Source organism: Setaria italica, chromosome III (genome assembly GCF_000263155.2).
Source record: "Setaria italica strain Yugu1 chromosome III, Setaria_italica_v2.0, whole genome shotgun sequence".
Classification (NCBI taxonomy): Eukaryota; Viridiplantae; Streptophyta; class Magnoliopsida; order Poales; family Poaceae; genus Setaria; species Setaria italica.
The window spans coordinates 47879386-47902783 of NC_028452.1; the positions used below are offsets into that span (position 1 = coordinate 47879386).

Here is a 23398-nt window from a genome sequence, read left to right on the forward strand (position 1 = left end):
GCTTGGGGCGATGCTATTTGCAGTGGCAAACCCAGATGAGATTTTCGGTGCTAAACAATGATTTTCCACTGAATTAACCAAAGTTCATCGGGTCAGCTGACCCCGATAAACTCCTGGCTATTTGTTATCATTATTAGTACTACTACATATGTTACCGACAAAGCAAATTATATATCATTTTGAGTTCAGGCATTTTGAATTTCATTTTTTTGAATCGGAAATTTCGAGGTGAATTTCAAATATGAATTGGCTATCCATATCGTTCCACAAACAATGCACCACGTGGTGGCAAAATCAAAACATAAGGGAAGTGGACGGTAATTACATTTTACCGGTAAAATGTAATGTCTTCCTACAGTAGAAAAAAAAAGCATGAAACCAAGTACCATTGGCATGTTAGAATAGCGTCAATTAGCCGAACGTTTTTGTTTGAGTGGAGAATGGATGGAGAACTTGTCAATTTTCTTCCTTTTGTACCGAGTTACCCAACACAAATTGGGTTCCCAAAAAGGCCCAACTCCGCCAATGGCAAATCGGGAAATCACCCAACCCTCCGCATCCCTCCGGCCCCGGCTTTGACCTAAATGCCCCTCCCCTCCCGTCTCATCCCCTCCACCCCGCCGCCCCCGTCTTCCACCATTGCCCCTCGTCTCTCCGTCCCCCAATTTCTTCCTCTCTTTGCCCTCCGCGCTGCCACCACCCCCTGCCCCTGCACGGCCTTCAAATCCGCCCGCTGTTTCCCTTCGCGCGCAGCTCCCTCACCACGCCGCGCCGGCGCGGCGGGGCGCCGTTCGGTGGGCGGGTCACGCTTCTTGGATCTCGCGGGGTGTCTGCCTGCCTGGTTGCCTTGGTCTCGGCGTCTCCTGGCGATTCGGGCTGCTTGCTGGGGGGTGATGACTGTGGCTAGTCCCGAGCTGATGGCTGCGTAAAAGGTTGGATTGGTTTTCCCGGCAGAGGGGATTGGATCTTGGCGGAGTTGCAGGAGGCCGGATTGCGACGCCGCTGTGTCCGCCGGGACTGGATAGTCGCCGCCGCTGCGATTTCCGGTGAGTTCTTGACTTTGGTCTCTGCGATTTGAGCTTGTTCTTGGATCCTGTCCGTGGGATTCACTGTTTATCCATGTGTTTCGTCACTGATTCGGGTCGATTTGACTTGGCAGCTTTGTCAGGAATCACTCAAAAGCTGCGTCTTTGCTGGCGCGTTGATCGGCGATGGCGAACCACGAGCTCGTCCTCGGGCACGGGCAGAACGCGGAGCTTGCGCTGGGGCAGAACCACCACGACTTCGGCCAGGACCATGGGCTGGGCCTCGGCCATGGCCACGAGCTCGATCTCGGCAGCCACCACCACGACCACGACCTTGTCTTGGGCCAGTCCCATGAACACGACCATGAACTTGTACTTGGCCAGTCGCACGACCATGACCTGGGGTTGGGGCACCATGACGACGATCACCAGCTGGTACTCGGGCACGACCACCACCACCATGGTGGGGAGCTGGCTCTGAGGCAGGGCCATGAGGGGGACTCCGGAGCACTGGATGTGCAGGGCCACCACCACGATGAGCTTGAGTTGTCGGACAGCCACGAGTTGACTCTTGCTGAGACGCACCACCTTGGCGTCGATCAGAATCTGGATGACCAGCTCACACTTGAGCAGGCTCATGAACTCGCACTGCATCCACATGACCTCTCCCAGGCTCCTCTCGCAGTTGCTCCTGTTGTCCAGTCACGGACCATGGTTGTGAGCCCCGAGTTTCAGCTTGCAGTGGGGCAGGAGTTTCCGGAAGTTATGAGCTGCCGCAGGGCCATCCGCAACACTGCCATCGCCTGCCACTTTGAGATACAGACAGTGAAGTCTGACAAGACAAGGTTCACTGCTAAGTGTGCTGCTGAGGGCTGCCCGTGGCGCATACATGCTGCAAAGCTCCCTGGTGTGCCTACCTTCTCCATCAGAACCATACATGACAACCACAGCTGCGTGGGGATCAACCATCTTGGCCATCAACAGGCATCTGTTCAGTGGGTTGCAAACACTGTTGAAGAAAGGCTACGTGAGAACCCACAATGCAAGCCCAAGGAAATTCTGGAAGAAATACACAAGGCCCATGGGATCACACTATCCTACAAGCAAGCTTGGAGAGGGAAGGAGCGCATCATGGCTGCAGTTCGAGGGTCTTTTGAGGAAGGCTATCGTCTCCTGCCTGAGTACTGTAAGCAGGTGGAAAGAACAAATCCAGGAAGTATTGCTCGAGTCTATGGAAACCCAGATGACAATTGCTTCAGGAGGCTCTTCATATCATTCAATGCTTCAATATTTGGTTTTGTGAATGCATGTCGTCCACTCATTGGGCTTGACAGGGTCCTTCTGAAAAACAAGTATCTTGGTACCTTGCTTCTTGCAACTGGCTTTGATGGCGATGGTGCTCTCTTTCCTTTGGCATTTGGCGTGGTTGATGAGGAAACTGATGAGAACTGGGTATGGTTCTTGTCTGAGCTGCATGAGTTGCTGGAGAAGAACACAGAGAACATGCCAAGGCTCACCATCTTATCAGATAGACGGAAGGGTATTATTGATGGGGTTGAATTCAACTTTCCAACTGCATTCCATGGGTTCTGTATGCGCCATGTTAGTGAAACCTTCAAAAAGGAGTTCAGCAATCCGCAGCTTGTCAACCTTCTCTGGGAAGCTGCTCATGCACTGACTGTGATAGAGTTTGAAACTAAGCTGCTGGAGATAGAGGACACCTCACCAGAAGCTGTTGTTTGGATAAGGCATCTTCCACCTCGTCTTTGGGCCACAGCTTACTTTGAGGGGACAAGGTACGGACACCTAACAGCAAACATCACCGAGTCACTAAATTCCTGGATACTGGATGCATCTAGCCTTCCTATAATTCAGATGATGGAATGCATCCGTCGCCAGCTAATGACGTGGTTCAACGAACGGCGTGAAGCAAGCATGCAGTGGACAACAATCCTTGTGCCCCTGGCTGAGCGCCGTGTCCAAGAGGCCATTGAGCGTGCGCGGGGCTACCAGGTGGCCCGAGCCAATGAGGCGGAATTCGAGGTCATCTCGGCTCACGAGGGAACAAATATCGTGGACATCCGCAACAGATGCTGCTTGTGCCGGGGATGGCAGCTCTACGGGGTACCCTGTGCTCATGGTGTGGCGGCGCTCCTCTCCTGCAGACAGAACGTCCACCGCTACACTGAGAGCTGCTTCACCGTAGCAACATACCGCAAGACATACTCGCAGACCATACACCCAATCCCAGACAAGACCCTCTGGAATGAAACCGCAGGCCAAGGCCAGGCTGAAGAGAACAAGTTGGAGATAATCATCAACCCACCAAAGTCATTGAGGCCCCTAGGGAGGCCAAGGAAGAAGAGGGTCCGCGCGGAGGACCGTGGGCGAGTCAAGCGAGTCGTTCACTGCAGTCGCTGCAACCAGATAGGACACTTCAGAACTACATGTGCTGCTCCAATATGAACAATGTCATCATACATGCAGTGTTGAAATCCCAAATAGCTGCAGTATTACTGAGACAAGTTAGAACTTAGTGTCTATTGTGCAAACTTCTTGCTTGCAGGTGGGCGTCTTCGGCTATATACTTACTGCTGCCGTTCTAGCATTGGATTATAATGTTAATTTCAGTTATATATATCTCTTGCCAAATCGAGGGAAATAGTGTGTCTACTTTCTCGAATTGTTGTATATGAGTAATGAGATACTTGTTTTATCGCCAAGAATGAGTTGATGCTTTCTCAGTTAATTTTATCTCCAAATATCTTTTTCAAATATTTAAGTAAATTTCACTAAAATACAACATTCTTGCCCTAATTGTAACAAAACTACGACTCCTACCAGCCATTTCACAAAACTACAAATTATGTGGTAGATGTGAATTGTACTCGATTTCTCTGGCTCTTACATGTATGTGGTGCTGTTATGCTGTATTTTCTCATGATGAGGAATTATGCGTTAGCCAGATAAAATTTCAAACAAATTTTCTACATCAATGATACATGTACATTCTGCATGTTACGATATATAAGTTCCTTGTAACAAAAAAAGAAGAAATAAAAATCAACTCATCATTTACAAACTACATCAGACTATCAGTACAAAATTGCCAATCAATGTTCATCATATGCTCGGCATCAACTGAGCTTGTGCTACTAGTAGCTTCGCTTGTGCTACTTGTGGCTTCTGAGAGTCTAACCCGGGAAACTGACCAATATCATGCCCTTCAACTTGGCTTAGGTTTTCATGCAAACCGATCGCAAACTCTTCAGGCCTTTCACCTTGACTCATAAAGTAGTTAGCTATCTGCATTACCAATGTAATTCATATTATTTTCTTTTAGTCAGCCGTAGCACTAGTTAGCTTCTCATTAATGATAAATATGTGCTGTAGAATGTTCTATATAGCAAAGGACATCTGAATCTTACATGGTTTGCAAGAGACATTCCACTTAAAACTGCAGCTTCTATGCTCGAACCTGTAAGCCAATCACCGCAAATGCCTGCTCGTCCAAGGGGATCAAATATGCAAGATACTCCTGGAGTGTTCATGGGCAGAGCTGCACCCCTGCGATTTCAACATTAGTTTGTCACTGTGTTTCAACTTAGTGGAGAAGTAGAAGAGATTCAAGAAATGCATTTTGTTATACCACAACTGCACCCTTGTGTAAATTGGTTGATGAAGAGATCCTTTGGATAACCCCAAAGCATGTTCTACTCCTTCAAGCATGTCTTCCTTCACTTTTTCTGCTGTGACTTTTGGGATATTTTCCTGAAATTAAAAGTTTAATCCATTAGAGAGCTCAAAACATATAAAGCTGAAATAATCTTGGAATCTCTAGGCTTTTAATCTGCTGTCTGTCAAGTAATTATAATATTGGGTGGTGCAACCAAATTATACGACTAACAGATTTCAGCAAATAAGCCACCTGCGGGACTTTGTTTCTCTTTCCATAAGCAGCAGTGCTGAAAAATGTCCAGCACTCAGGTGTGCCCGTCTGCGCTGGAAAAAGTTTAAGGGTATTGTTGCCCATCCAAGAGAGGGAATCAACATCTCTCACAAACGCTCCTTCAAATGCTCCATGAGAATCATCATGTGGGATCGGAAGAGGATCTTCAAATGCCGCAAGGAGTGCCCAGACAGAACTGAGCTCTAGTCTCTGATCATTGAAGGTATAAGACTCAGTAAGAAATGGAAGATAAGTATATGTCTCGTGATTCCAAAATTTGTGCAATAGTGAACCACAATACCTTCATTTGTTTTGTTAGCAATGGCAATCCTGATGTAGAGAGCAGACGGTTCGCACATTTCCCTGATCAGTGTAACAGAAGGATCAGCTAGGAATACGATGCCACTAAAAAGATTAGAAATTTGGTTTGCCAAAAAAGACACACATTTCCTGCAATGAAGTCAGGGGAGGGCATAACTATGGTCTATGGACGTGTGAAATAATATATATATATATATATATATATATATATATATATATATATATATATATGTTATAATGCAAATGTGATACTTAAGCAATGCTATTCTCTTTATACATCGAGCTACTTTATTTAATAATGTGAGCCATCAGGGTTGCCCAAAACATGTAGAGTATAAACAAAGACTGAGTGGAAAAGGCTGAGCTGCAGAAGTTTACCACCTAATTTTAGAAAATGAGCAAAATTATGCAATTGTGCTTTGCCTAAAGAAACAATATTTTTCCTATTAGAAAGGAATCTGTACTGACCATTATGAGCTATCACAATTGCATCATATTCACCACGAGGCTTTTCATTCTCAAACAAGCGCCACAGGCCATTGAATGGCTCAAGTTTGCTTATCCAACAAGGCCGCACAACTTTAATCATATCAGACTGCACAATGTGACATGCGATTCAGCAATTGAATGGGCATTCATCAGCCAATGTTCAGCAGACAATTGAGTTGTACTTCATGCTAATTGGATTGAACTATAAGAAAATAAAATCAGAACAAACCTCTTTGGCAGGATATGATGGGTGCAATATTTACTGAATCATAGCTCAGGAAACTGGATAATTACGAATCACTTCAAAGTTCAAACTACATTCCCCGGAGCTTGCATAAGGTGGAGTTGGATATACCTCAGGCAGCATGGCATCTGCAAGTGAGCGCATCCCATTCACGCCGATGTACCTTGGCGTTGACGAAGGTATGGGCTTGAAACGGCCACCGGCTTCGAGCTCCCCGATCAAGCCACTCCACTCACGGACCAGCCCTCTATCGAGCCACTCGTCGACCAGCCTTTGGAACCTCTCGTCGCTCGCGGTGAAGAACTGTGCCGCGTGGTCGAACACCAGCTGCTCGCCGCCCTCGACGAACCGGGTCGCCATCCTACCCCCTAAGCCATGCATCCCCTGCATCAGCAGCGAGCCTGTGCGGTGAGCCTCGCGCGCTGGATGGGAGTGAGGGGAGGGGAGGGAAGGTAAGTGGGGGCGGGTCGAACCGTGTCGAAGACGACGGAGCGGACGCCGCGTGCGGCGAGGGCGGACGCGCAGGCGAGGCCTGAGGCGCCGCCGCCGATGACGGCGACGGTGGGGTCGGCGGGGACAGGGGTGGAGAACACCACCTGCTCCTGGTGGAAGCTCTTCTTGATGGCCGACTGCCGCGAGAAGCCGGGCTTCCCGCGCCGGCCCCGTCGCGGGGGTCCCCTCTGCGTCGCTCCTCCGCTGCCGGAGGAAGCGGCCACCACCCTGGCGAGGCGGGCCGCCGGGAGCGCGGTGGCAGGGGCGAGGAGAGGAGACGGCGGCATCACAGCTTGCTCGACGAAATGCGAGACCGCGAACCGGACCGTTATCTGATTACGGGGTTGGATTTCTGTTATTCTTCAATCGACAGAAAAGTGAAAAAAATATGAACCCCATTGTACCAAGCGGACAGCATCCAACTCTAATCGAACTTCTCAAAAATTTTACTTATTTTTTCTTTCGGTTTTCCAACCTAATTGGCCCTAGAGCATATTCCACATGTATTTAAGAAACAATTGTTCCCTATTCCTATTTAAAAAACAATTGTTCCCTATTACTGGTTAAAGGAGAGTGAGAAACACGTTTTCAACACAGAGAAGATAGGGAACATATTTGGTGAGGTGCAGGGGAAACGGACGCCTCGCTAGGATTAAGAAAAGTGGCCGGCCGGCGGGAGTTAAGCGCAAAATAATCACACCATTAGTTAGCATCTTGTGATCTTGATAGTTTCTAAAGTTACACATGGTAGATGGTTTCCGTAGACGTTCCCAAGAAGACAAGTGACTTCTCTGTTTCCCTTCCCTTCCACCGAATTATGTAGGTCCCACCGTCGGTGAGTAATCTATTTTTTCCTTTTTTTCCTCTCCCTTCTCTCCGGCATCTAGTGCAAAGGAAGGCTAGTCCGCCAGGCTGACACGACAGGACACCGATGCGACCCGTCAGTGTGGTAGGATGATGATGCGATGGGAGGGAGACGCAAAGTCAAGGCGGTGGCCACGCGTGACCGAATCCACGCGACCATGTGTTAGCCGGCCTTCAGATGCAAGAGAGGTAGAGATACCAAGGTAATGGTTTGTAGTCCGATTTTTATTTTAAGTGTGATATCCATTTCATTAGACTTCACAGCTCTGGATTGAAGACGGTGCTACACTGATGGCAGTCCTAGGATGGCCGGCTGCAGCTGATGGAGCGCGACCACCTTAGCTCCATGCTAGTACCCCTGCCCTTTCCTTAGTTGTGTTTGGTTTGCGCAATGTAGCATCCAATATGTAAAACATCCGTGTGCGTGTGCTCGGGAAGACCCGCGTTGCAAGAACTTGTTCATTTTTCTTCTTAACAAAAAGATACGCTTAGGTCAGGACCATGCTTCAATAAAAACCATGCTTCAATAAAATCAATACCTGCTATCTTCGGTACAATAACGTTATTAACGACTTGGTCATCACTGTATCTTTTTAAGATCCATAGCTTGAAATTTACAGGTTAATCTCTAAAGAATCACACGGATTTTTTTAGAAATTGTTTAGGATACATGTGATGGCTTTTATTTCTTCAACCGTAACGAACTCTAGTGCTAAGTGCTAACTACCGATCAAGCAGGTTGTTATGTTTTATATAAAATATAAAATGGCTGCAAATTTATTCTGTTAAATTTGCAGATGTACCGTTCTACGGGTAGGGAGAGAGTAATTAGTTACAAAGCATGAGAGAGGCTTTACAGTAACAGGTGTTGAGCTAAAACTCAATTAAGCAAAGAGGCAAGCTAAACAAAGTTTAAACAGGGCTTAGCCGTTGGGTTTAGTAACCTAACTCGAGCGAGTGCTTTAACAGTCGTGCAAGTCATGATCTCGGCTAGAAGCCCAAAATCCACCACCGGCCCAGGGCCACGACCGCCGGCTCCCGCTCCTCCTCCTCCTCCTCCCGCGGCGCGCGGCACGCCGCCTCCAGGTCCCACCGCCAGGACTCGTCGCGCCGCTGGCCGTGGTGGCCCAGGCTCCAGCGCCAGCTCCACCGCCCGGAGAGGGACGACGCCGAGGAGGCGAGGTTGTCGCGGCGGTCCCGGGATTCCCCCATCCCGCGGGACCTCGCAGCCTCCGCGGGGGCTTCTTCTTCGCCGGGGGTTGTCACCGCGGCTGGCGTCGCCGTCTTGGCCACCGCGGCCTCCGGGTCCCACCGCCACGAGTCGTCGTGCCGGCGGCTGTGGCTGCGGCGGCCCTGGCTCAGACGCCCGCTCCACCGCCCGGAGAGGGACGACGCCGAGGCGGCGACGCGGTCCAGGTACTCGCCCAGCCACCCGCGGGACCCCACCGCCTCCGCCAGAGCTTCGATGTGGGCTGCCGTTGCCGGCGCCGCAGGGGCCGCCGGCCTCAGCCTGGGCGCCGCCGCGGGGCGGACGATGCGGGATACGATGGCCTCGACCTCCTCGTCGACGCGGTAGTTGAAGGAGCCGCCGAGCGAGTAGGTGCGGCGGTGGTCGCCGTCGCCGCCCGCGGCCGAGCAGGAGAGGCGGTTGCTGACGCTGCCGAGCTCGACGCGGAAGCTCCTGCTGCTCGTCCGCGAGCCGAGCGGCTCCTGTCCCGCCGCGGCGGCGGGGGCGGGGAGCGGCGGGAGCGGGAACGAGACGGCGCTGCGGCAGATCGGGCAGACCGGGTTGGTGCGGAGCCACGCGTCGATGCAGGCGGCGTGGAACGCGTGGCGGCACGTCGGGAGCAGCCGCAGCCCGGCGTCGGGCTCGAACGGCGACAGGCAGACCGCGCAGTCGGGGGAGTTCTTCGGCAGCGCCGCCAGCGCCGACGCCATGGTGAACAACGGCAGAGACGCGATCAGGAGCTCCATGTCCTCGTCCGCGCCAGCCTCCCGCCGCTCCCCCTCCACCTCCACCCGCTCCGTCGCCGGACGCGCCTCCGCCCGCCTCACCGCCGCAGCGATCCTCCGCGCCGCCCCTACCGCTTCCACCTGCTCCCTCCCCGCAGCGGTAGCCCTCGTGGGCTCCCCTGCCTCCGCTTGCTCCCTCCCCGCCGCCCCCTCCCCCGCCTCCGCTTCGGACGGCGCGCGCCGTGGACGCGACGACGACGAAGCTGCCCAGCGGCGGAGGAGGTAGCGGAACAGCACGATCGCGGCGATGGCAAGCAGGAGCACGCCACCGGTGATGAGCAGCGCGGACGTGAGCGACGGGGCGTCGTCGGCGGGCAGCGGCGCCATTAATTGCGAAGTGGAAAGCAAAATTGAGGAAGCGAATCGCGGAAGGGTTTTGAAATTTCGAACACGCCCGGTTGTGCCCGTGCCCGTGACGCCGTGACACATTAGGAAGGGAATTTCCAAATTCAGCTGAGGGGAAAATCACTTGTAATCTTCTGGTGACGTAGCATTAATTTAGTTGCCTTATTAATTCAGAAGAATATATGAATTAACAGTCATGATATTACCTTGCCAAGTATGAGCTGTTGCTTTGCCTGGTGAACAGTATCACCAATTTTCTGAGACACTGATCCTTGTCTTTCACATAGCTAATGCTCTATTTTTTCTTCATAAAAAACAGCATCACTGCCACGTTTTGTGTAATCTAGTGATGTTTCATATAGCCCTGATTGCTATTATGCTGTATTTTCTTCATATCATCAAACTTTGTATGCACGATGAAATTAAGATCATGCGGACCGATAAACTTCAAATGGAGAGAAGTATAACCATAGCTTGTAGCAAAACTACTAATACATCAATGGTGCATGTACATTATGCAGGTAACAGAAATATACCAACTGCTGGGAACAAAACCCAGCTCAATAGCTCATCATTTACAAGATTCGTCGACGATCGCTGCAAAATCATCAACTGGAGTTCATTGTAGGCTCAGCATCAGCTGACTTTCAGCTACTGCTGGCTTCTGAAAGTCTAACCCGGGAAACTGGCAGATATAATGACCTTGAACTTGGTTAAAACTCAAAAGTAATCCACTGCAAACCCTTCAGAACTTCAGGTTGATTATCTCCACACCACGACTCACCAAGCGCAAGCAGTCAGCTGTCTGCATTAAAAGAACAAAATTTGACCAGGGTGTAATTAACAGTATTGAACTGGCGCTGATGATTTTGGACTGGTCACTGGTAACATAGCGTCCAGAGTTGTGTAAACGCACAATGTTCTAACTTCTAAGAAAGAGCAAAGGGAATGCTACATGGTTCGCAAGACTCGTACTGCTGCTTCTATGCTCAAGCCTGTAACCCACAGATGCCTTCCTGCTCATCCATTGGGGGTCCAATATGATCATAAGCCACAAAGCAAGTTCTACTCCTCCAGCCTCCAGGCATGCCTTCCTTCTTTTCTACTGTGCCCTTTGAGTCGTTACTGATAACTAAGATTAATATCCTCAAAGGGCGGTAACATAATTTCTGCACTGCTCAAGATTGTTGTTTTTCTTCGTGTTGGGTTTCTTTACGCTAGTCTCGTCGCTGAATCATTGGTATATCAGAAGGCACTGATGCAAAACTGCTCTGCGCTGATGGAATGAAACATTGTACTGAAGATAGGAACTTGATAGGCTTCTTATATCTTGAGATGATGAAGTTTTGATCTCACAGAAGAAAAGGCCACAAAAAATTGCACTCGACCAGTCGAAGGTATATCTTGGTTGGCACCTCCTGCACGATTATTGCTCGAGCAGAGCAGTGCCTTCCTGGGCCACACATCGAGACTAGGTATTTCGGGGCGTTTGTCACGCCCAATGACACAGGACACGTCGGTCTGAATTCGCAATCCGACCGTCCACAAGCAGCCGCGCCTACGCGGCTGTCCTTGTCTCCGGCGCCCTCACAGCTCCCTGCTGGCGCCCTGCCCGTCCCGCGGCGCCACCTCCAGGCCGACCGCCGCCTGCGAGCACGGCCACGACGTCGCCTGCCGCTATGGCTCTAGCACGACATGATGCTGCGAGCTCGATGCCCCCACTGGCGTGGCCTGCAGGAAGGTGCTGAACGCCATGAAGCCGGCATCAACCCCAGCATCCTCTTTTGTGCAACCTGTAGCTCCCGCAAGCAGCAGCCACTGCCTTCACCAACTCTAGAGTGAAGGATGCACACAACCTGCTCGACGGAATGACTGCAAGGTATATTCATTTGCTTTGTGATAGCTGAAAGCTGTGATGCTTCAACATTGCGTTGTTTTGAGATGCAAGAAGATGCAAATGCATCTGCCTATCGCTTCTATCACCTGATAGTATAGACGAAAGACAAAATAAATGATCAATTTTGGAATTAGAGAGTAGGCTGCATTTGCCTTGTTTGAAATGTTTTTATCTGAGTGAACTATTCTTTCTGTGTTTTCATGTTTTGCATAGTGATAATTAGATCCAATTTTAGGCATGGAAGTATATTATTTTCAGTAGTTGATCATTCTTCATGGAATAAGATAATCTATAGTCAATAGTCTGAATTTGGCATTGAAATTTCTGAGTGTATGAACAACAGAACAAGACCACAAGAATTAACACTTATCAAATTGCTGCCATTAAATCCACCTTGATAGTACATTTATTTGGTATCGCAGATGTGATATATTTTCCTACAAACTTGATCAAAGTTAAAGGAATTTGACTTAGGACAAAACTAAAATGTCCTACGTTTTGGAACAAAGGAGTACTTGCCACCTCTAACTAAATTTGCAGAGACTTGACTGGCAAATGCATGCTAATGAATTACAAATGCAATGCCATTGTTATATTCTTTGCTTAATGATCTCAGACCAGTACTACATACTATACACTACTTGCCACCTCTCACTAATTTTGCAAAAACTTGAATGGCAAAAGCATACTAGTGAGTACTGATCGTATATATTCTTGATGGCTTTACTATTTTATTTCAAGAATGCATGGGGATTAAAAATGAAGAAAGACACTTAAATAATACTGATGTTTCTAATGTGTAACTGAACAAATATGCAAGGAGATACATGTAAATTGCGATAACCTGGACTAAATCTGACAAAACACAATAATGACAGAATAGGACAGTAGTGGCAAATTGGCCAAAGTTTCATGAATTTTCACTCTGAATACAATATTATCATTATGACCTCAAAGCTTTGACCTCGTAGTTAAAATGCCATTATGCCAATTGATCCTACCAACATTTATTCACCCATGTATGATACTGGATTGAACTAATGAGTTCCAATTCACGCATAAAAACGCAAGTAAGCAATGTCATTAGCTTTGTGAAATGGATGCTTGGATACTCACAGGCTAGCCTGGTGACCAGGGACATGGGTGGGTTGGAATGTCGGCCGCTTCAGTATGATGCGGCCATGCTTCCAGTACGGACCTTGGGGCGGCGGGGCGTGCCCCCCTCTCCCACTCCCAGATGACATCAACCTCCTTTGATGATAGTGATACGGTGTCGTCCTCATGGCGTGCGCGGGGTGGTGGGCTGAGGATGCGACGCCAGTGAGCAGGTCCTTGCGCGAACCAGCATCGAGTAGGTCGGCGTCGGCGCTGACCTCGTAGCCGGCAACGCCATCGCGCTCAGGCTGGGGTGCCCGGCTGCTCCAGACAGCGTCCTCGTGCGCGGTGAAGCCGGGCCCCTGGTTTCTCGCGCTCACTCGCTGGAGAAGTGAATGAAGCCAGTTGATCGTGGCGGTGAGGTGGTGGCGCAGAGGAGAGGAAGCAGCCGCAGAGGAACTCTGCTCGCAGCTGAAGCAAAGCGGGGGGCGGGCTTGAGGGAGCCCGCAGCCGCAGGGCTCGGTCTCGGTGAAGCCAAGGACCTCGTAGGTGTCGAGCCCCGCCGTGCTGCCGAACATGCCATCTTGGTGGAGCGGATCCAGCCTTCCCTCGCCAGCACCTTGTGCGGCGCCACGCCAGATCACGCCGAGGAGGCCGACTCCCTCGCGGCGAGGTGGGTCGAACCGGATGGTCCCGTCGGAGATGGTACGCGTGGGAGCGCTGAGGATGATCACACCGTCGACGCCATCGATGATGATCACACCGTCGACGCCGTCGCGCCCAGGCAGGGACACCACCCGGCTGCTCCCGCTAGCGCCCTCGACCTTGGAGCAGCCGCTCCGGCCAGCTCATGAAAAAAATAAAATTTTAGAGATTAGAACTTAATTTCCACCACTGTGTACTTCCTAAACTCTGATGTGTGCACCACCATCCAGCTCAGCAACCCACGCTTGCTGCGCTTGCATACTTTTTTTTTCAGGCAGGATAGCGCAATAAATAAACGGGGTAGTTCAAAGCATTGTATTAGAAAAAACCTACGCGAACTGGCCAATGGTCGTTTGCTAACAAGCCTAAGTGTGTCACGCGCATGACAAGTAAGAGTTTCACCAATAGAAAAACGACATTCCATTCTCAACAAAAATCTCGGTTGTTTTTGAAACCGGGACTAAAGATAGTTCTGGTCTAAATTTTGTAGTCCGTGGAGACACCTTTAGTCCCAGTTGGTGTTACCCACCGCGATTAAAGGAGGTTTTTAGTCCCGAGTGAAAGATACGCGACTAAGATGGAGACCTTTAGTCCTGATTAATTAGTCCCGGTTGGGAAAACGACACCCGCGAAATTGCGGTTGCTCAAAACGCAAAAACTTCATCGTCCAGGTTCCAAATTGCAAGTCGCAAAAGATGGGGAGGCATCATTCGCTCATCGCCGGTCGCTGCAGCACGCCTACTCGCCAAATCGGTACCCACGGCTTCGAGCTGCTCATAAACTTTCTTTTCTATTTCTCTCCGCTACAGCATCCTTTCGGAATCTTGTTTTGCTCCAAATTTCAATGGTATGTAACTGATTTTCCTCACGAATGTTTTGAGTGCAAATCAATTTATTTGAAGTAATAGGGTAGTGTTTCAATTTCTTTGGTCACCAATTCTGATTCATTCATGTAAATTGCAATATTAGGGTCTGCATTTAGAGGTTTTGCTTTTGCAAATTGCAACAAATAAGCAACTAAGAAAAGATCCATCGATATTTGAGACTTGAGGTATTGGAGTAATATACAAAATCATCGAATTGGGGAATTGGTGTAATAATATTGGAAATATGTATTTTTCATCTCTCAAGTATTTTGGAAGTGTCCCTCATATTTTAATTGGTGCAAATCGATCCCTTAATATTATTGTATCGATGCACTAATCATCCACGTCCTAACACTTTTTCCTACAATATTTGATCAGATACATCATTTTAGTAAGTATTTTTACCATTACCGTTTTATCATTGTATAGGTTAGACATAGATTTTTATACGTATACATATTGAAGTGCACACTCAGGTCATCCATGTTCTAGCTTTGCACTCGACAGTGGGCGTCACCTCCTCTGCACGCACCACAAAGTAAAGTAAAACAATGCAAGTGAATACAGTAGAGTATACATAATAAAATTAACTGCTTCACCTATTACCCGGCACTTGTACACCAAACACATCACGCCACCAATCGTAAGGGTGCCTCCGACGATGCTCCCCACCACGATCCCAACCAACACCCCACCAGACAGTCCAGTAGGCCGCTGCGCCTCGGGCGGCGGAGGGCTAGGCGATGGCGGCTGGCGGAGCGGAGGAGTTGGGATGATGGCGGCGGAGGGGGGAGAGGGGCAGCAGCCGGCGGTTGAACCGCCTCCTTGCGGCCCCCGCACGTGCCTTAAAGCATCCACACCGAATCGATGCCGAGGTTGGCTTCGGCGAAGGTGACGTACTCGCCGACGCTGCAGAAACAGCCGCGGTCCGAGTCCGGGTTGTCTACAGTGTCCAGCAACGCCGAGTAGCAGCCTGGAGGAGCAACGGTTGTCAAGAATGTACACTGCTCCACCAGCCTTGCCACAAGAGTAGAGCTGTTGCATTTCGACGCCATTCTTGCCCATGCATGTCATTACCATTTACATTAATTAGATAGATGTGTTTTATTTGTGGGTAACAGTTAAATCAAATGAAATCAACTAACTGCAGACCGACTACTCTAGCTACTTTTATTGATCCATGGCAAAAAGAATAAACTACTACTGTAATGAACAATTGCATACCGATCCTACACACTCCATCTTGTTTATTGGCCAGGAATAGAAACAATTGCATACCTCCTTTTGGTGTCATGGCCACTAATGCCACGATGTCGCTGGGGTCGGCACGGGGTGCGGGTTGGGAGCTCGTAGCTGCTACAGAGTCAGACACGAAATAAATATATGATCCAACAAGTTTTTTTGCTGCACGCAGCTAATTCAATGCAGTGTATGCAGGAGGTGAGTGTTGAAATATGCAATGCATACTTGAAACATTCTAGAAGATTGTGGAGATCTCAAGAAACTAACTTTTCCATGTATAAGGATAAGATCATGGCAAAGTAAGAAGGTTCTAGAAAATTGGAAATAATGCATGAGGTATAATTGTCATGCTTCATGGTGAAGTGTAGAATACTTTAAAACTAGATATTTTAGTATGTTAGAAATATAAGAAATTAGGTAAATATGAGGATGGTTCTAGAGTTAGGATATTTTGTATTGAAGAGTGTGGAAGTTGCCACATGGCAACACCACAATGATCATGAGCACATATAAATAGAGGTGCTCCCCTCCCTCCTAGCTGATTTCTCAACAGTGAGCGAGACCAATTATTAACATATACATGCAGAACGTAGTATAATTAATAAAGACCGAACAGTCAGCTGAGAGACAGGACCCACCAAAAGCCTTTGGGTTTATCACTATATTTGCATTCAAAGGCTAAAGTTTAGCACTAATTCAACCAAACAAGAGAGTTAATCGGTGGACTAAACTTTAGTTAAACCTAAAAAACTGTAAAAGCATCAGCTAGGATAAACTTTAGTTAAGTCAAAAAAGATGTAAAAGTATTAGTTAAGATAAACTTTAGTCAAGTACATATTTGGTCAGATACATTATTTTAGTAAGCATTTTTACCGTTACCGTTTTGTCATTGTATAGGTTAGACATGAATTTTTACACATATACATATTGAAGTATGCACTCAGGTCGTCCATACTCTAGCTTCACCTCTGGCGGCCCGTAATCTGCGAACCAGAGCGTCGAAAATTTCTATGCGAGGTGCTGGTCCTGGATGCTCCCGCTGGCTCTTCTTAAACCTTCTCTTCCTGTTATCCTCTTCACGAGCATACTTCAAGAGTTCTTCAGCAGCAGCTAGGTTTGGGATGGGAAGCTCACAAGGATCTCTGCTGTAGAACATGGGGAGCCATGCCGGGTCCATAACGTGTGTGTGATTTACTAAATATACGAACCAACAAACAGATGGAGTTCTAGTTTCATCAACTTTAGATCATAGAAGGCAACAACTTGTTGCTTTGAGGCCCGCAAACATCAAAATGCGCTTGATGATGCAGGGAAAGGCGATTAGCTCCAATGATTGCAGTGACTTGCAAAATAAGCATTATACCTTGAAGCTTCTTCACTGAAATAGGTCGGTTGGTCGGCGAAGCTGGGACCTGGCAGCTGGCACTGAAACATAAACAAAAAATAGCTTAATGGCATGCACAAAACCGAACTTGAATTCACTAGAAACATGCCAATAAACATGCCAAACAATCCGCTCCCCACGACGGACGAAAACGGGAAAAAACAGGCCAATAAACATGCCAACAATTTGCTCCCCACGACGGACGAACACGGGAAAAATAGGCCAATAAGTGTGCCAACAATCCGCTCCCTACACAATGGACGAATACGAAAAAAAAATAGGCCAATGAACACGGGAAAAGGATAGAAACACGTATGAAGAGAAAAATCCCTCCCCACGACGACCGCAACGCAATGCATTTGTGAGAGTACCGATGAAACCGAACCCCCATCCCCCATCCCCCCTCTTGGAACTAGATTCCACAACCGAACCCTATCATCCCACTCTCGGAACAGGATTCCACGACAACCCGAGGCAAAATAAAATCCTCATCGCGTGTGCGTGCGTCAAAGAATTCAACCCACCGCAGGAAAAAAAAATCCCTCCCCGAGACGACCGCAACGCACTGCATTCGTGAGAACACCGATCAAACTTAACCCCATCCCCCTCTCGGAACTGATTCCAGCAAAATAAAACCCTCAAGGTCAAGACGTGTGCGTGCGTCGAAGAATCCAACCCACCTCGCAGTCCCGGAGGCGCCGACCCCCGCTTGCACGGCCAGCAAGCCGCCTCTTCTCGAATCATTCCTCCTCGGCTCCCCGCCCCCTTCTCCAAGAAGAACCTCCCCCGCCCCTCCTCTTCTGGAACCGGAAGTCGGCAAAAGCTGCCTCCAAGCCCTCCACCCACTCCCGTGCCCGGCCAGCCGAGTGCGCCCTGGGCTTTAACCGTGGCCGTTGGATTTGGATCCGATGCGGGGCTGGTGCAAGCGGACGGGGCAGGTTTTGCCACGTGTTGATGGATGGTCTCTCGAGCCGGTGAGACATGCCGAGGCAAAAAAGTTTTCAAAAAACGAACACAATTCACCGCTGGCTCTCTTTCATTTATTTTTTCTAGTTTATTCAAACAGGACAAGTTCGACTGTAAATAAACCGGAAAAATACCTCTGGCTCTCGTTCATTTATTTTTTTTCTAGTTTATTCAAACAGGACAAGTTCAACTGTAAATGAAACGAAAAAAAAAGTCGGCAGCAAGTTCTAATTAGTTTTGTTTGAATCGACCAACAAAATTTTATCTACGTAATTTAACTGAGCTAGAGAACTAGCTTAACCTCTCGTAACTTTTGGACCCAGATAAGGGTGTGTTTGGTTGGGCTGTGGCTTTTGAAAAAGTGTTGTGAGCTATGGGCCGTTGAAAAGCAGCTGTGAGAAAGTAGTTGTGGAAAAAAGTAGAAGGCCGTTTTTGTAATTTTTGAATAAACTGTCGAGTGGACCCTACATGTCATTCACGGTCACCCCACTCAACTCTCTTCCTCTCTCACCGACGAGCCCCTTCTTCTTCCTCCCGCTGGTCAGTCCACCCCACGGCGGAGCTCTCGTCCACGAAAAATGGCTTGTTAAGAAAACACGCAAAAATAAATACCTAACAGGAACACAAGGGAAATAACATGCTAAAGTCCCGCTCCTCTTCATTTTGCAATTTGCATTACCAATTGCAAGTCTAGGACTGTAGGTCTGAAATTGCACTACCAAAATGTCAATCAATGTATTGAATAGAAACTTGAAACTACAAATCGTTGGAGATTAGAGAGAGGTTCGAAGATAATTAGATAAACACCTGAGAGGCGCTTGCTTGGCAGCCTCCATCCGGCCGGCTGTGGCTGCCTGCAACCTGCCTGCTTCCTTCCAGCTGGCGCAGCGGCGCGTGTGGGCAGGGCTGCATGAGCAGAGGAGCATGAGGAACGGAGCCGGTCGGCCGCCGACGTGCATCGGTAGAGTTGAGGCGGCGAAGGCGGCGACGCGAAGCACGAGGCGGCGACCGCGTGGCACAACTCGCAAAGACTAGAGCTGAGGACGAGTATGGCCCTGTATACGTTTTTCTGGAACTCGGTTATCTGGCAAGCAGGCTTATCTGATAAGCCTGCTGCTGTCTGGAGAATCTGCTGTCTAAATAAGCTAGGTATTTGGCAATCCTAATTATTATGTATCGATTGTCTATCCTGACTGATGAAATGACCTGAATACCCCTGAGGCTGATAATAGCCCATTTTTGTTGTGAATCTGAGGAGAAGATAATAATTCTAATATCATCCACTTATTTTAGGCTAATAAGCTCATTTTAGGCTGATAGTAAGTATTTTTTCTTTTCCTTTATTTTTTTTCAGGTTTATCTTCTCTCAGTGAATTTCTCGGTAGAGTTGGTAGAGTTGCTTGTTCGTGAACCAATGCCTGTGGCAGCGTGGGACGGTCGCAAAGGGGCCTGCCGGGCTGCGGCACCGTGGGGGGCCGCGGAAGGCCGGCGGGACCTGTGGCGGCGTGGGCGGCCGCGGAAGCTGCCGACCGTGGAGAGGGCTGACGGGAGCTACGACGGCGTGGCCGGCCGCGGAGGGGAAGAAGACAGCCGCGGAGGGGGCCGACGGGAGTTGTGGCGGCATGGCCGGCCGCGTCGCGGAAGAAGACGGCCGCGGAGGGAGCTGGCGGGAGCAGCGGCGGCGAGGCCGGCTGCGGAAGGTGCTGGCCGCAGAGGGGGCCGGCGGGAGCTGCGGCACCATGGCCGGCCTTCTTGGGGAAGATGGCCGGTGGGTGGCAGGGAGGACGGAGTCGCCCGTCGGAGGGAAGGGAGCCAGTGGAGGGTGGTGGGCGGCGGACGGGGCCGGCGGCGGACGCGGTAGATGGTGCGGGGGTGAGGGGTATCGGGGAAAATCGGATGGCTTGCGGGAGAAGCGCCTCCGAGACCGCTTAGAGGAAAAGCGAACTGCTAGTAGTATTCTAGATTGTGGGAGAAGCAGCTTGGGTGGTAAGCAAAAAATAAGCAAGGTGTTTGGGTGGGCTTATAGCTTATTTCCACTGATAAGCGGGAAATAAGCAAATACAAACAGGGCCTATGCCCTAAGTATGTCGTGGGTCCGCCCATGGCGGTGCGGCGAGCGGCGGTGCGCACGAGAAGGGTGACGGGAAATAGAAACGAACCGGTATCTTTCATAATTAGTGGTAGTTGGGTAAATTTTTTACCCCAAAAGCAGCTGAAAGTAGGGGAGAAAGTGCTTTTGGTTTTGTACTAGAACAAAAGCTGTTTTTGGCTTAAGCACATGTGACTTTTAGACCTTTTGGTTAGCTTTTGACTTTCGCAAAAGAAAAACAGGTTGGAAAATCCAACCAAAGGCACCCTAAACCAGCTAAATGTATCTCTACTACTAAAAAGCCTAATTGGGCGACTCGCCTCGCTAATCTTCGTGTCCCCCCCTCCTCTTCGTGTCACCATGCGATCTTTGGTGCCGGCAGGTGGCCCTGATGCCTCACTTCGTGTTACTCGGTTTCCGGCAGGTCAGGGGATATTTGGTTCCTTAGTCCGGACCAAAATTTATATCACATTGAATATTTGGATGTTAATTAGAAGGACTAAATATGAGCTAATTATAAAACTAGTTACACAGATGGAGGCTAATTCACAAGATGAATCTATTAAGTCTAATTAATCCATCATTAGCACATGTTTACTATAGCATCATATTGCCATGTACTAATTAGGCTTAATAGATTCGTCTCGCAAATTAGTCTCCATCTGTGCAATTAGTTTTATAATTAGTCTATGTTTAATACTTCTAATTAGTATCTAAACCTTTGATGTGATAGGAATTTTAGGAGATCCTAGTCAACCAAACACCCCCTAATTTTAGAGGCACTGAGTGAGCCATGGGCACGTGCTGCCGGCCGGAGTCCCATAGTAGTAGCAGCAAGTTTTGGTTAACTTGATGGTCATCGAGTACATGGTATGCCTATTATAGCGGCGCGCGTCGGCGATACATGAGATGGGAGTATACATGGACGGGAGTACACACAGACGACGAACACACGCATAAGCTGCTGCATGCTACTACAGGCCTCCCTTGTACTTACACCGAACTCAGGAAGCCACTCGTCGCCCTGGATAAACCTCTGGACGGTGAAGTTCGCCGCCTCCGCAGCATCCTTGATTATGTGGAATCCCGGCCAGTTGATGCGCCCTTGGGTGTTGGCGCCGTCCCCCCAATTCTGGAATTCACCGTAGAATATGGTGTCCAGGTGGTCGTTGTCTCCCCACCTCTTCCAGCCAGCAGGATGGATGATTCCCTCGAGGAACCAGTTCATGAATATGACGTGGGAATGGTTCTTCCACGGCCTCCCAAGATAGGTGGGCACCCCGGCAAGGTTGACGCCCGGCAGCGCCGCCACGGTGCTATCCTGGAACACAAGACCGGAATGGTCATCGGGCGCGTCACGGCCCTGGACCGTGACGACGCAGTGGCCACGCGCCGCCGGAAGGCGGACCAGAAGGTTGCATTGCTTAAAAACAGCTTTTGCATACCCAAAAATAAAGTCCACTGTCCCTGAAATGTTACAAGTGTGATAAAATTAGCGGTTGTAGTCTGCAGTCTGCGTTGAGGGTGTCCTGGTAACCGTCAATCTCACACCTGTAGCAGATGGATCTATCCGCCGTGATCATGAGGGCGACCGCTGGACCCGCATCCACCCGGTGGGTGTTCTTGGTCGTCAGATCTCGAGCCATGAAACCAGTTCCACCAACGCCTGCAAATAAACAAATTAAACAGTGTCATGTCTAATGTAGTTAATTGCAGGCATATGCAGGAAGGCTAGAGTGATGAGCAGGACTTAAGGTTGCTGAATGGGGCATGTCGTGGCCGGTGTGATTGCAGCGGTTACCGGTGATGATGGTGCGCCCCATCCCGTCCCCGATGAGCGTGACGTCGCTCCGCGTGATGTTGACAATCTCGTCGTAGGTTCCGGAGCGTACATGGATTACGTAGCGGCGAGCGGACGCTGCACCGGCAGCTGGGGGCGGCGCGGCGGCCAACGCCTCGTTGATTGTGGCGTAGTGGTTGCCGCCGCCGTTGGACACGACGGCGTCCACCTTGTGACGCCGGGTGCCCACGAGGCGGCGGAGACGCGGCTCCACCCACCGCGGCATGCCGGCCGGCCTCCTCCTGCTCGGCCGCAGCATGGCGGCCGCCTCCTCCGCTCGTCAGCGCAATCACTCCCGCCGGCGCCATGCGCGCGCTTCACTACTCTCAGCTCTCTCACTCTCAGCTCGCGCACTAGCTACTAGCTGCTGCTACCTTTGCTTTGCTAGTTGGATGGACGTACTCGTGGTGACCGCCCGCCCGCCCGCCGTATATATAGACCCAAATGGGTGGCCAGCTGGAAGGATGGCTATATACATCCCCACGAAGATATATACAGCTGTCCACCATTTTTAGAGATCAATTAAAAGTGCTTATCTTTGTACGCGTGTACATGGAGAGCTATGGAGGATTTTAACCATTCAACGACGGCAAAATTGAACTATATATGCAGAAAAAAAGTTAAAATCAAGGTCTTGAACCCTGGCAATCCAAATCGAAATTCATGCATGCAACAAGAATTGGCGTTGGTGCTGCACAAATCGACACCAAAATTGAACTATGCACCTCCCTAATTGAGAATCCGCAACAGGACTTGTGGTTGTGGCCACCCAGATCGAACCAAGAGGTCCCCGCGCCACCGAACTTAGCTTCCTGGATCCCAAATCAAGGAGAGAAGGGTGTTAACAGGGATGGTGCAGGACGGCGCCGTTTTCTCATATATGGCCGCGTGGACCTGTGGACCCAGGGCCCGTGCAAATCGATGAGATAATGATCGCCGTCTTAGCTTGCATCGTATTGTTCAATAATCCGTTCCCATGCATCAAATGAGAGACACATACAGAGTCTTGCGATCCTAATTCCACCTACGTTATTAACTATTAGGCATCCATCCATTTCATGCCTATAAGATGGATCATCACCAATCGCCCAATATGCAAACAGACCAAGCACGTTTAGCTGCCATGCATGTGCCTCCGCCCTCTCCCACCCACACACATATATCTTTCACTTTGTATAGGCTATGCATGCGCACCTAGATCGACTTGACTTGGGGTACGTGGATCGGCGAGCAAAATAGAGGCATATAGCTTGCATGCTTGAAATTTCATAATTACGGTATATTGTTGGGCATGAAGCGTGTTTGGTTGCATGCACCGCGCGGCAGCGCCCCGCGAGGAGGCCCGCCCACTGCAGCGTCGAAACGTGGGCGACGGAAAGCACAGTGGCAAACGTAGGAGGAAACGAATAATTTGCTCAAGCGAGGCACGTCAGTACGTTTCAATCAATTTCTTGCGGTAAACGGCCGGCGATGCAAATTTATAGTTAGGCTCCGACCGAACCCTAGCTACGATCCCACCTAATAATGGATAGCTAGCTCTAGCTATCTATACGATATCGTCGATGGATCATC

General features: G+C 49.5%; 4 protein-coding genes across 4 annotated transcripts; 1 reads left to right on the plus strand and 3 right to left on the minus strand.

Moving 5' to 3' along the window:
* Positions 1–619: 619 nt before the first annotated feature.
* LOC101759449 lies at positions 620–3779 on the plus strand. The gene is made up of 2 exons (XM_004963024.4): positions 620–1046; positions 1160–3779. The coding sequence occupies exon 2, from the start codon at positions 1212–1214 to the stop codon at positions 3489–3491; it is 2280 nt and encodes a 759-aa protein (XP_004963081.1). The 5' UTR covers positions 620–1046; positions 1160–1211; the 3' UTR covers positions 3492–3779.
* A 190-nt stretch (positions 3780–3969) lies between these two features.
* Positions 3970–6863, minus strand: LOC101759856 (renalase). Its single transcript, XM_014804811.2, is given in 8 exon segments — positions 3970–4331; positions 4454–4592; positions 4675–4796; positions 4954–5263; positions 5265–5337; positions 5764–5890; positions 6140–6412; positions 6502–6863. Coding segments are annotated over 8 exon segments (1533 nt in total). The 5' UTR covers positions 6808–6863; the 3' UTR covers positions 3970–4148.
* Positions 6864–8374: 1511 nt separating this feature from the next.
* On the minus strand, positions 8375–9373 carry LOC101755673 (E3 ubiquitin-protein ligase ATL4-like). Its single transcript, XM_022825317.1, has one exon. It carries the CDS (start codon positions 9356–9358, stop codon positions 8375–8377), a length of 984 nt encoding a protein of 327 aa, XP_022681052.1. The 5' UTR covers positions 9359–9373.
* Positions 9374–16487: 7114 nt separating this feature from the next.
* LOC111256780 (probable pectinesterase/pectinesterase inhibitor 17) lies at positions 16488–22085 on the minus strand. The gene is made up of 5 exons (XM_022825318.1): positions 21788–22085; positions 21536–21652; positions 20984–21453; positions 16911–16972; positions 16488–16692 (listed from the first exon to the last, which is right to left on the minus strand). Exons 1-5 carry the CDS (start codon positions 22083–22085, stop codon positions 16488–16490), a joined length of 1152 nt encoding a protein of 383 aa, XP_022681053.1.
* Between the last annotated feature and the right edge of the window lie 1313 nt (positions 22086–23398).